Genomic DNA, 12,779 nt, shown 5'->3' with positions numbered 1-12,779 from the left:
ATAATTAGGGCTGCTGGAGTCTAAAACTCTCTGTAAAACTGTTTTACTCAACTAGCATTGTACATTATTAACTACATTCTCTATTGTTTTACCCCAAGGGCATTCTGATGGAAAACTGTTTACCCGCCGACTTTATTAAAGACTAGACCGAATAATAACTCTATTATTATTTATTTCTTTATTTATTGCCAGTTATAACTCTTAGTTCATTTAATTCTGTGTTTGTATGATTTGTGTAAATCCTATTTATTTAAAGTATCCTCCTGGCCACCCAAGAAGGATGGGCCCTGCTGAGTCTGGTTCCTCTCAAGGTTTCTTCCTGTAATTTTCAGGGAGTTTTTCCTTGCCACAATCGCCCTCGGCTTGCTCAACAGGGGTTTTTGTATCTGTTGGTCCTGGATTTTGTAAAGTTGCTTTGAGACAATGTCTATTGTAAAAAGCGCTATATAAATAAAGTTGACTTGACTTGACTAGCTCTGGTGTGCTAGCGAGTTTTACCGCTGTGCCACCTGAGTGCCAACGGCTTTGTTTTAAATGACTATTTAAAGGTTTCTTTACTAACTCTGCTGATAAAATATGTGTAAATCTATATATACATACCATACAACCATTTACTCATGCATTTATTGATTCATTAATTTATGCAATTACTAACAACAGGTTAGAATAACAGTGGGTCCTGATCCCACAATAAGTGAATGTCCTATAGTTGTCTGGACAGATAAATCTTGTTTTCTCCTGCATCATGTGGAAGGCCGGGCATGTGTGCAATGGTCATCCGCGGAAGAGATGGCACTAAGACGATCCTTCCTGCAATGTACAGGGATTAAAGTATCTGCTGGCAATGTCCTGATACCAGATATCAAAGGACTTCTTGTAGAGTTTATGCCTCTACAGGTTTGAGCTGTTTTAACAGTATATTAGGCAACTGGTCATATTGTTTTGACTTATCTGTGTAAAGCTTTTTGAATAGAATGCCTTTATTTGTCATATATACATATCCAGGTGTGCAGTACAACAAAACAAAATTCTTTCTTCGTATATCCCAGCTTGTTTGGTCAGAGAGCAGGGTCAGCCATTGTACGGCGCCCCTGGAGCTGAGAGGGTTTGCTCAGGGGCCCAACAGGGCCTTGTTTAAGGGCCCAACAGCAGCTACATGACAAAGCTGGAATTTGAAATCTCAACCTTTCAATTAATAGCCCAAAGCTTTACCCACTAAGCTACCACTGTCACATTTAAATAAACATGATAGATATGTTTTATCATTTTTATCATTTAGCATTTTTTAAACATTTATTTTGTTCATTAATCTCATCTTAAAGGAATTGTATGATTGTATAATCTTACCTTATCATGGCTTCCAGTCTGCTGCAACTTGCAGTTAGTTTGACAGACAATTTTTGCCACACTTCGTAATTAACATGAAGCTTCAGTCTTTGTAATTTAATGGCAGCTTTGGTGCTGCTTGTTGAGACATTTTAGCCTACTTTATATAGCTGAAATGCTATTACTGGAGCATGGGTAAAGCAATCTAATTGACCCCAATGGTTAATTAAATTTGGTTAATTGGTTACTTGAGTAACCAAAATGAACATCTTATTTTCCATGTGGCTATTTGGGGTTTGATACCTTTTGTAAAACATTTACATTTTCAGCAGACGCTTTTATCCAAAGCGACTTACAGTTATGACTGAATACAGTTTGAGCAACTGAGGGTTAAGAACCTTGCTTAGGGGCCCAACAGTGGTGGTGGTAGGGCTTGACCACCATGGGCAAGACCAAAGAGCTATCAAAGGACGTCAGGGACAAGATTGTAGACCTGCACAAGGCTGGAATGGGCTACAAGACCATCAGCAAGAAGCTTGGTGAGAAAGAGACCACTGTTGGTGCGATAATTCGAAAATGGAAGAAATACAAGATCACAGTCAATCACCCTCACTCTGGAGCTCCATGCAAGATCTCACCTGGTGGGGTAAGAATGATTCTGAGAAAGGTGAGGTCAGTCCAGAATTACACGGGAGGAGCTTGTCAATGATCTCAAGGAAGCTAGGAACAGAGAAATGCTGGATATGACCCCAAGAACACCATACCCACCGGGCATTTCTTTGCCTCCAAACACGGCGAGTGGGGTTGATGCCAAAGAGCTCAATTTTGGTCTCATCTGACCATATCACATTCTCCCAAGCTTTCTCTGAATCATTCAGGTGTTCATTGGCAAACTTCACACGGGCCTGTACATGAGCCTTCTTGAGCAAAGGGACTTTGCGGGCACTGCAGGATCTCAATCCATTACGGCGAAGTGTGTTACTAATGGTTTTCTTGGTGACTGTGCTCCCAGCTCCCTTGAGATCATTGACAAGCTCCTCCCGTGTAATTCTGGACTGACCTCACCTTTCTCAGAATCATTCTTTACCACCAGGTGAGATCTTGCATGGAGCTCCAGAGTGAGGGTGATTGACTGTGATCTTGTATTTCTTCCATTTTCGAATTATCGCACCAACAGTGGTCTCTTTCTCACCAAGCTTCTTGCTGATGGTCTTGTAGCTCATTCCAGCCTTGTGCAGGTCTACAATCTTGTCCCTGACGTCCTTTGATAGCTCTTTGGTCTTGCCCATGGTGGTCGAGAGATTTGAACGGAAGAAACTGATTCTGTGACAGGAGTCTTTTATACAGGGACAGGACTAAATTGTGTGCCTCATGGGCACATAACCGGTCTGTGGGGGTCAGAATTCTTGCTGGTTGGTAGGGGATCAAATACTTATTTCCCTTAATTAAATACAAATTAATTTATAACTTTTATTTAATGTTTTTTTTCTGGATTTTTTGTTGATATTCTGTCTCTCCCTGTTAAAATAAACCTTCCATAAAAATTATAGACTGTTCAAGTCTTTGTAAGGGGGTAAACTTACAAAATCAGCAGGGGATCAAATACTTATTTCCCCCACTGCATTTTGCTGATTAATCGTGTTTTTGTTTTAGTCTTTGTTTTAAATTAAAAATAGTTTGAAGATGTGAAGCAATTTAATAATAAAAGGTCAAAAATATATTTTATATTAATTACAAGTGTTAATAGCTGTTCACATACTTTTTGCCATGCAGTGCATGCATGGCCATAAAAAGTTAATATTATTGACTAGGCTAATTGAAAGTGCAGACTTTGACTTTAATCATAAATAAACTAATTTTATTTGACGTTTTCTCAATATGTATCATATAAAAACGTTTGTATTTTCTTAAATGAGAGTATTTAAATACGGGCGACCCCTTTCTTTACCAACCCACTGATTTGAAAGCATACTGTAATATAACCAAGCTATAGAATGGAAAGCAGAAGCTAAGATGAACCAAATATAATGCTTTATTTTTAACAACAAGAAGGGCAATGCAAAAAGAAAAAGAAAACACACACACACTTTTGTGTCTTTTGTGCAAGTATTTCAGATTTCTGAACTTAATTGGGATGCCTCTTTATTTCGACTGTTTTAATCTCTCATTTGCCAGAACATCACAGCAAAGAACACATCGTCGGTGCTCCATTTTATTTTTGACATGGCACCTGAAGCTGTATCTTATAAATTATTCCTGATAGTGTTGATCCTCTGCACGTTTTATTGGCTTTTTCTGCAGCCACTGTTCAATCTTTTTTCCTCAGCTAATAAATCGTGGTACACTTTTAAACTTGTTTTATACAGCTCAGGGTATTGAGGAATTGTAAAAATAAACCATGTTATAAGGCTATATTTATCACAGTAGCATGGCAGCATGACATACACGTACATTTAGTAGTAGTTTCTGTTCTTGCCCTACATGAACTGAGATTCTTTAAATCTTTAAGTATTACGTAAAGTAGATGGTGAAAGACGACCCATCACTTCTTGTACAGCCTTTGGTGGATCCTCATTTTATACCCAATCATGATTCCTTCATCTGTTATGTAGAAGGTTTCAAAACATCAACTCTTATTTTGCTTCTGTCATAACTAATTCAGAGTGTGTTGCAGGTATTAAATTTTACATGTGTTTTATTTACTGCATTTTACAAAATGTTCCAACTTTTTTGGAAATATTGGTTGTATTTTCCATTTGACTGCTCATGTTTTTCCGCTATCTATAAGCCCATTCATATTTTTAATTTATCAAAGGTAATTATCTTATTTACTCAAAGCATGAACAGGACCCGCTTTAGCATTAACAGCATTTTCTTATCTGATAACATGAGATTAGGAACTTTTAATCCTGAATTGATATGATAAACTGATTTATGATTTACTTAGTGATACATTTAAACTTGAATATATTTAAGGTCATCGTGTTGTTGCCAAATATGTCATTACTAGTGCAAATGCATCCTTAAATATTAAATAAATATTTACTGCATGTTTATTTATTAATTCATAGATTTGTTCATAGTATTTCACATTTTCCCAATTTATGTATTGTTACTTGCCTTTTTGAAATTCTTACACTGCTTTTACCACGTCTGCACTGGCCAAGGAGAGCTGAGACTATCACGTTCCCTCTCTGACATGTGCAAAGTTCCCGGACACAAGTGGTGGTTTCACAGGGTACCATACTGTGTATGAGACACCACGGGTACCACTAGTGCAGGTACATAGACCAAATAAAAGGTTCCTGTTGTACAACAACTTAAAGGCCCAGTCAACCTCCTGTCTATAGGCACAGTCAATTGTTTGGAAGCCCGGCTAGCATTCATTAATTCTTTACTTCTATGATTTATTTATTTACAAAAATAACTCAAGGTTGAATTATGTTGAGATCCAGTGCCATCCAGAAACACTGGGTGCATAAAAAACACACTCCCTTTCTTTTAAGGACAAATTACAACGTCTGCATATTTTGGGAGGTGGAATAAAACCAAAGTATCTATTAAAACCTATGTGGACACAGGAAGTATGTGTCCAGCTATTAATAGACAATGATCTATGGCAAGGATTAAACCCATTCCTTTAGGACTCTGATGCTATGTGTCACTCACACTTCCTGCTGTACCACCAAACCACCTAAATTACAATTTTGCATATCAAGACAGTGTTAGAGTGCTTGCAAGAAAAAAAGTCTCACGGGTGTTCAGCTTAAGCTTGCGCCTTTGGCCTTTACGCACTGAAATTCCTACCGATTCCTTAAATCGTTTAATGATATTATGCACTGTAGAGGGAGAAATATGCAAATCTCTTCCAATCTTTCTTTAAGGTACATCGTTTTTAAACATTTCAATAATTTTTTCACGCATTTGTTGACAAACTGGAGATCCTTTGATCATCTTTGCTCATCACAGACTCACCTGTTGACATCACCTGTTTGGAATCACATCATTATTTAGTTTTTTCACCTCATTACTAGCCCTAAATTGCCCCCGTCCCAACTTTTTTGGAATGTGTTGCAGGTCTGAAATGCAGGAATGGATGTTTATTAATAAATGAAATGAAGTTGAGTGGACAAAACATGAAATATCTCAGGTTCATCCTGTCTGATGTCGGAGGCCATCTAGAATGGACCATCACACAGTGAAAACGTGAATTGTGGTCAGGTGAATCAGCATTCCAGGTCTTTTTTGGAAAAAAATGGACGCTGTGTGCTCTTGACCAAAGACGAAAAGGACCATCCAGACTATTATCAGCATTAAGTCCAAAAGCCAGGGTCTGTCATGGTCTGTGTCAGTGCCCTTGGCAAAGGTAATTTACACTTCTGTGATGGCAGCATAAATACAGAAAAGTACATTGAGATGTTAGAGCAACATATGCTGCCTTCAAGACATCATCTTTTCCAGGGACGTCCATGCATTTTTCAACAAGACAATGCAAAACCACACACTGCACACATTACAAAGGCATGGCTGCGGAAGAAGAGGGTATGGGTACTGGACTGGCCCGCCTGCAGTACTAATCTGTCCCCAATACAGAATGTGTGGAGAATTTTGCAATGAAAAATGAGACAACGACGACCCCGTACTGAAGCACATCTTAAGAAAAAGCTGAAACACTAAATCACTTGGTATCCTCGGTGCCAAAACGTCTTTTAAGTGTGGTTAAAAGGAATGGCAACATAACAAAGTGGTAAATGCTTCACTGTCCCGACTTTTTTTGGAATGTGTTGCAGACCTGAAATGTAGGAATGGATGTTTATTAATAAATTAAATGAAGTTGAGCAGACAAAACATAAAATATCTCAGGTTCATCCTGTCTGTGGGTTTTTATAACTTGCATTTACCATGCTGTCCCAACTTTTTCTGATTTGGGGTTGTACATATTTTTGGTGAAATGAAATTTAGGCCAATGCATAATGTTAAGCTTTGTGAACGATGTCAAAGATTGTTTTCCATGTATTTTTGACCTCCATGAACATGTTAGTGCTACATTAAATACACCAGTTTTTTAATCAAGGGCATATGAAGTTTATCTTAAACTGTGGGCCAATTTTATAAACTTATCACTGTGTAATTACTTTTTAAATGCTAACTGCTATCGGGCTTAAGTCTAGGTAAACAAGTGAAAGGGGTGGGATAAGGTATGCAGGGGGTATATAAAGACGCAGATGCCCACTGTAAACTGCACATAGGAACCATGGGCAAGCTTCTGATTTGTGTTGGTGAGTAAACTAAGCTTACTTAGAATATGCCTGGCATTATAAGGAAAATGTTAATATTTTTACTACTGTTTTTACTACTGCATTGTCCTATCAAGGGTACTAAAATTTTTAATGATAGATAGAGCAAAGGAATAAAGGTCTTACTTTTTTTTAGCATCATTTCACTGGCTACATGTGTTTTTACATTACACACCAGTCATTTTGTTACATTATGAACAATATTTTAATTTAAATGATCTTCTTTTCTTTTCCAGGACTGGCTTTTCTGCTGCATGTGCAGCTAGGTAGGTTAAAAAGCCTTCAAATATTAGTCATTGCTCCTTTTTTGTTTAATGTTGGCCATTATCAGTGGTTTAGTCGAGGTAATATGTATATGTACAGTATATTGTACACCGATCAGGAATAACATTATGACCGCATTCCTAATATTGTGTTGGTCCCCCTTTTGCTGCTCCATACGCAACAAACTGCGCTGCACTCTGTGTTCTGACACCTTTCTATCAGAACCAGCGTTAACTTCTTCACCAATTTGAGCTACAGTAGCTCGTCTGTTGGATAATAGGGCCAGCCTTCGCTCCCCACGTGCATCAATGAGCCTGGTTGCCCATGACCCTGTCACTGGTTTACCACTGTTGCTTCAGATAGGGAACACCCCACAAGAGCTGCAGTTTTGGAGATGCTCTGACCCAGTGGTCTAGCCATCACAATTTGGCCCTTGTCAAACTCGCTCAAATCCTTACGCTTGCCCATTTTTCTAACACATCAACTTTGAGGATACAATGTTCACTTGTTGCCTAATTTTCCCCACCCACTAACAGGTGCTGTGATGAAGAGATAATCAGTTTTATTCACATCACCTGTCAGTGGTCATAATGTTATGCCTAGTCATAAGTTTGGTCGCAGTATTTTAGACTGGACTTTACCACTGGTAGTCAACTTCATGCATGGAAGCTAAAAGATAACTGGAATTTCAGTAAGTGCTTTTTAAACACTACTTATATCTTTTACCTTCTCACTTACCTTACCTTCATCCAACATTTAGGATCCTCCTACATCCTGTCCTGTTACTTTACCAACTGGGGACAGTACCGGCCTGGAGCAGGAAAGTACTTCCCAACCAACGTTGACCCATGCCTATGTGACCATATGATCTATGCTTTTGCTGGCATGAACAACAATGAGCTTGCTACCTACGAGTGGGACGATGTGAAACTCTATGGAGAATTTCAGGCCCTGAAGAACCAGTAGGTTTATTTACTTCGTATTTATTTAATATCTGATAATATTGGCATTTCTTTTTACATATTGTTATGAAATAAATTAGATTTTATGCTTTATATTACTTAAATTGTAGTAGTATGCTGTTGTGTTTCTTGAATTCTTAGTTGTATTGTGCCTAAGCAGACCAAACAGTAAATGGTAAACAAAAAAAGTTGTAAAGCCTATAGGGGGTAACACCAAATGGGTTTAACACCCAATTTCTTGTGACCAGAGCAGTATAAAGAGATAGCCATAGCATCTGTTCTGTGTTCTTGTCCAGAGACACTGCTGGAGGTACCCATGATCATGTCAGTAAATTCTACAATCCAGTCAAATATAATATTTGTTTGTCACCATATGACAATATACAGTTCAATAAATGGTTAGGAAGTTGGGGTCAGAGTATAGGGTCAGCCATGACATTAAGTTCTAGAGCAGAGACACTTAAGAGCCCTAATGTTCCAACACTAGTTGTTTGGTTGACCTGAGAAATTAAATTATTGTTGCATTTCTGGTTTAAATTATCCCTCAGTTTTATTCTGGCTGAAATTTATTAACTTGTATTGTTGAGCTAATAACCTGTAAGGGTGAGTGAAACATGCTCCCACTAAGACAGTGTTGTATACAGAGCAGCACGCTGGCTCGGTGGGTAGCACTGGTGCCTCACAAAAGGAAGGTTCTGGTCCTTTCTGTGTGAAGTTTGCATGTCTTCCCCGTGTCTGTGTGGGTTTCCTCCTACAGTCCAAAGACATGCAGTCAGGTTCATTGGAGATACTAATATTGCCCAAGGTATGAAGGTGTGTGTGTTGTGTGTGTGTTGTGATGGACTGCCGACCTGTTCAGGGCATTTCCTACCTTTCACCCTGTGGGTTGTATCCTATCAAACACCGATCAGCCATAACATTAAAACCACCTCCTTGTTTCTACACTCACTGTCCATTTTATCAGCTCCACTTACCATATAGGAGCACTTTGTAGTTCTACAATTACTGACTGTAGTCCATCTATTTCTCTACATACCTTTTTAGCCTGCTTTCACCCTGTTCTTTAATGGTCAGGTCCCCCACAGGACCACTACAGAGTAGGTATTATTTGGGTGTTGGATCATTCTCAGCACTGCAGTGACACTGACATGGTGGTAGTGTGTTAGTGTGTGTTGTGCTGGTATGAGTGAAATACCGTGTCCACTCACTGTCCACTCTATTAGACACTCCTACCTAGTTGGTCCACCTTGTAGATGTAAAGTCAGAGACAATCGCTCATCTATTGCTGCTGTTTAAGTTGGTCATTTTCTAGACCTTCATCAGTGGTCATAGGACGCTGCCTATGGGGTGCTGTTGGCTGGATATTTTTGGTTGGTGGACTATTCTGTCCAGCAGTGACAGTAAGGTGTTTAAAAACTTCAGCAGTGCTGCTGTGTCTTATCCACCCATACCAGCACAACACACACTAACACACAACCACCATGTCAGTGTCACTGCAGTGCTGAGAATGATCCACCACCTAAATAATACCTACTCTGTGGTGGTCCTGTGGGGGTCCTGACCATTGAAGAACAGGGTGAAAGCAGGGTAAAAAGGTATGTAGAGAAACAGATGGACTACATTAAGTAATTGTAGAACTACAAAGTGCTTCTATATGGTAAGTGGAGCTTGGATAGTGGATAAAAGAGACAATGAGGGGGTTTTAATGTTATGGCTGATCGGTGTATATGATTAGCTAGTGTCTTCGCTTAGTAAGCGAGAGAGGATTGCAATTAGTCCGACCCAGACAGCAATGTAAATATGGGAGTGTCTTTTTTGATCTAAATATCTTTCAGCAATGGGGTACATGCTTTACTGTAGCATAGAAATTAATTTCACATGTAATCCTGATTTTTTTAATTGACGCCTTTGTATTCTCAACAGAAACAGCAATCTGAAGACCCTGCTGGCTATTGGAGGCTGGAACTTCGGGACTGCAAAGTATGTACAGTTCTGATTATGTTCATGCTTAAATGTAAAAAGGCAAGCCAATCATGTCATTACTTATTTTCTTTCTTTTAGATTCTCTGCCATGGTGTCTTCCTCTGCTACTCGTCAGACCTTCATCAGCTCTGTGATCAAGTTCCTTAGGCAGTATGAGTTTGATGGTTTGGATATTGACTGGGAGTACCCTGGTTCCCGTGGCAGCCCTGCTCAGGACAAACAACTCTTCACTACCCTGGCTCAGGTAGGCACCTTTCCAGAAAGAACCCTTCTACTCTACATTGTCATCCTTGTAAATGTGGGATAAGTCATAAGACAATGTTTTAATAGGAAATGCTGGCTGCTTTTGTGGCTGAGGGCAAGCAGACCAACCGTCCTCGTCTTATGCTGACCGCTGCTGTCTCCGCTGGCAAGAGTACCATTGACTCCGGATACCAGATTGCCGAACTTGGCCAGTTCGTAGTTCCCCCCAATTTATCCTTTTAGTTATTTTATCCAAAGCACTAAAAGACTTTATCACATTAAATCTTACATTGTTTTTCCTTTCACACAGGGTTCTTGATTACTTCCATGTCATGACCTATGACTTCCATGGCTCCTGGGAGCAGCAGACTGGAGAGAACAGCCCTCTGTATGGTGGAACATCTGATCAGGGATCTTACATCTACTTCAATGTTGTAAGTGTGGTGAAATTACAGCGATAAGCTACAACAAATAACATATTGCTATTAAGCATTAGTGTAAATTTCTTCCTTGATGTCTTAAGAACTATGCCATGAACTACTGGAAGAGTAATGGTGCCCCTGCCGAGAAGCTGCTTGTTGGTTTTCCCACATATGGACACACCTGGAGGCTGGCCGGCTCCAGCACTGGTGTTGGAGCTCCTGCTGCTGGACCTGGACCTGCTGGAACCTACACCAGACAGTCTGGATTCTGGGCTTACTATGAGGTGGAGTTATATTCTTATTATGTAATACACTATCATATAGTCTATCATATAATATAAATATAGCTTTAACTTGTAATCCTGTCCCCTTAGATCTGTACCTTCCTGGCTCAAGGAGCCACACAGGGTTGGGATGACCCACAGGATGTGCCATATGCCTACAACAATGGTATCTGGGTTGGCTATGATAACATTAAGAGCTTCCAGATCAAGGTAAACCTTGCTAACATGTTTAAATATTCTGTTTTTAGTTACAGTTGCTTTAAATGTCTATAATCCGTGTGAAATGTGAAAAACTGCTTTATTCACATACACTGTCATTTTTTCCAATGCACTACAGATTGACTGGCTTAAAAAGAACAACTTTGGTGGAGCTATGGTGTGGTCTTTGGACCTGGATGACTTCAGTGGCACCTTCTGTAAACAGGGCAGATACCCTCTGATTAACACCATTAAGAGTGGACTGGGAACTAGCCAGAGTGAGTACAACAAATGTAGCACATTTGCATCCCTGTCTGTACTGAACACACTACTTTCCTTTGCTTAATTATATAGACCAACTATACGCTTAAAAATAAAGAAATCAAACAAGGCCCTGTGATGATACACTGATTAGGCATAATACTATGACCACCTTCCTAATATAACTAACTGTGATGCACTGTGTATTCGGACATCTTTCTATCAGAACCAGCATTAACTTCTTCAGCAATTTGAGCTACAGTAGCTCATCTGTTGGACGCTCCCCACGTGCATCAATGAGCCTTGGCCGACCATGACCCTGTCGCTGGTTTACCACTGTTCTTTCCTTTGACCACTTCTGATAGATACTGACCATATCCTTATGCTTGCCCATTTTTCCTGCTTCCAACACATCAACTCTGAGGATAAAATGTTCACTTGCTGCCTAATACATCCCACCCAGTAACAGGTGCTGTGATGAAGAGATAATCAGTGTTATTTACTTCACCTGTCAGTGGTCATAATGTTATGCCTAGTCGGTATATACAGTCACCTGATTTTTACTACTTTTGCTAATTTGTCAGATTTAAATGTTTGAGATCTTCCATAAAATAAAAACAATATAAGTAAACTCAAAACATGCAAACTCCGCCAGGTCAGGCAATCAAACCCACGCCCTTCTTGCATTGAGGTGACAGCACTACACACTAATTCATCTTATGCACCTTTTTCTTTTGTGCCATTCCAGGTTGCACTGCTCCTGCCCAGCCTCTGCCGCCCGTCACTCCCGCCCCAGCTACTGCTGCTCCAAGTGGCGGTGGAAGCAGTGGTGGAAGCAGTGGTGGAAGCAGCGGTGGCAGCGGTTTCTGTGCTGGAAAGGCCAACGGACTTTACCCCAACCCCACCAACAAGAACCAGTTCTACAACTGCGATGCGGGCAAGACCTACCTGGAGCACTGTGCCACTGGCCTGGTCTTCGATTCTAGCTGCTCTTGCTGCAACTGGTCTTAAATGCAAATTTAAAAATCAACGCTTAATTGCTAATCTTGACTTGATTCATCTGATTGGTCTTAATCTATGCTCTAAAATAAAGATGCACCAGCAACATTAAAATCTGTTATCATTTGTTTTTTTGTGTGTGTTTTAGCTTTTGTTTCACTTAAAACATGCTGTGCAATAAATTAAATATTTGCCTGACCCCCAGGATGTGGGTATACATCTAAAACTTAAATCCTAAAATCTCTGCATGTTAATAGTTTCAGTCTGAAATTGCTTTCCAATTTAAATATTTCTAGATGGACATAAAATGAACAGAATTAAAATAATAATAATAATTTTTATTATTTTTTTTTATTTATTTAAACCACCTTTCAAGACACCCAAGGTCACTGTACAATAAAAGCAAAGAAAACTCAAAGTAAAAATCAATATCGAAGTAAAAAAAAAACAATTCTGAGTCACTCAAATGCCCGATGGAAAAGACGATTTAAAGATGAGTTTTGAACAAGGCTGCAGCATTTATGGAATGGAGCATTTATT

At 39.4% G+C, this 12,779-nt stretch overlaps 1 protein-coding gene across 1 annotated transcript; it reads left to right on the top strand.

Annotated features, from left to right (window-relative positions):
* The first annotated feature begins 6,580 nt into the window (after positions 1-6,580).
* On the top strand, positions 6,581-12,251 carry LOC134301470 (acidic mammalian chitinase-like). The gene is made up of 11 exons (XM_062986164.1): positions 6,581-6,605; positions 6,860-6,889; positions 7,648-7,849; positions 9,773-9,829; positions 9,911-10,076; positions 10,163-10,287; positions 10,386-10,509; positions 10,599-10,781; positions 10,872-10,991; positions 11,119-11,257; positions 11,989-12,251. The coding sequence occupies exons 1-11, from the start codon at positions 6,581-6,583 to the stop codon at positions 12,249-12,251; spliced, it is 1,434 nt and encodes a 477-aa protein (XP_062842234.1).
* The last annotated feature ends 528 nt before the right edge of the window (positions 12,252-12,779 follow it).

Source organism: Trichomycterus rosablanca, chromosome 24, assembly GCF_030014385.1.
Source record: "Trichomycterus rosablanca isolate fTriRos1 chromosome 24, fTriRos1.hap1, whole genome shotgun sequence".
In the NCBI taxonomy this organism is placed as follows: Eukaryota; Metazoa; Chordata; class Actinopteri; order Siluriformes; family Trichomycteridae; genus Trichomycterus; species Trichomycterus rosablanca.
This window is presented reverse-complemented; position numbering and strand designations above follow the sequence as displayed.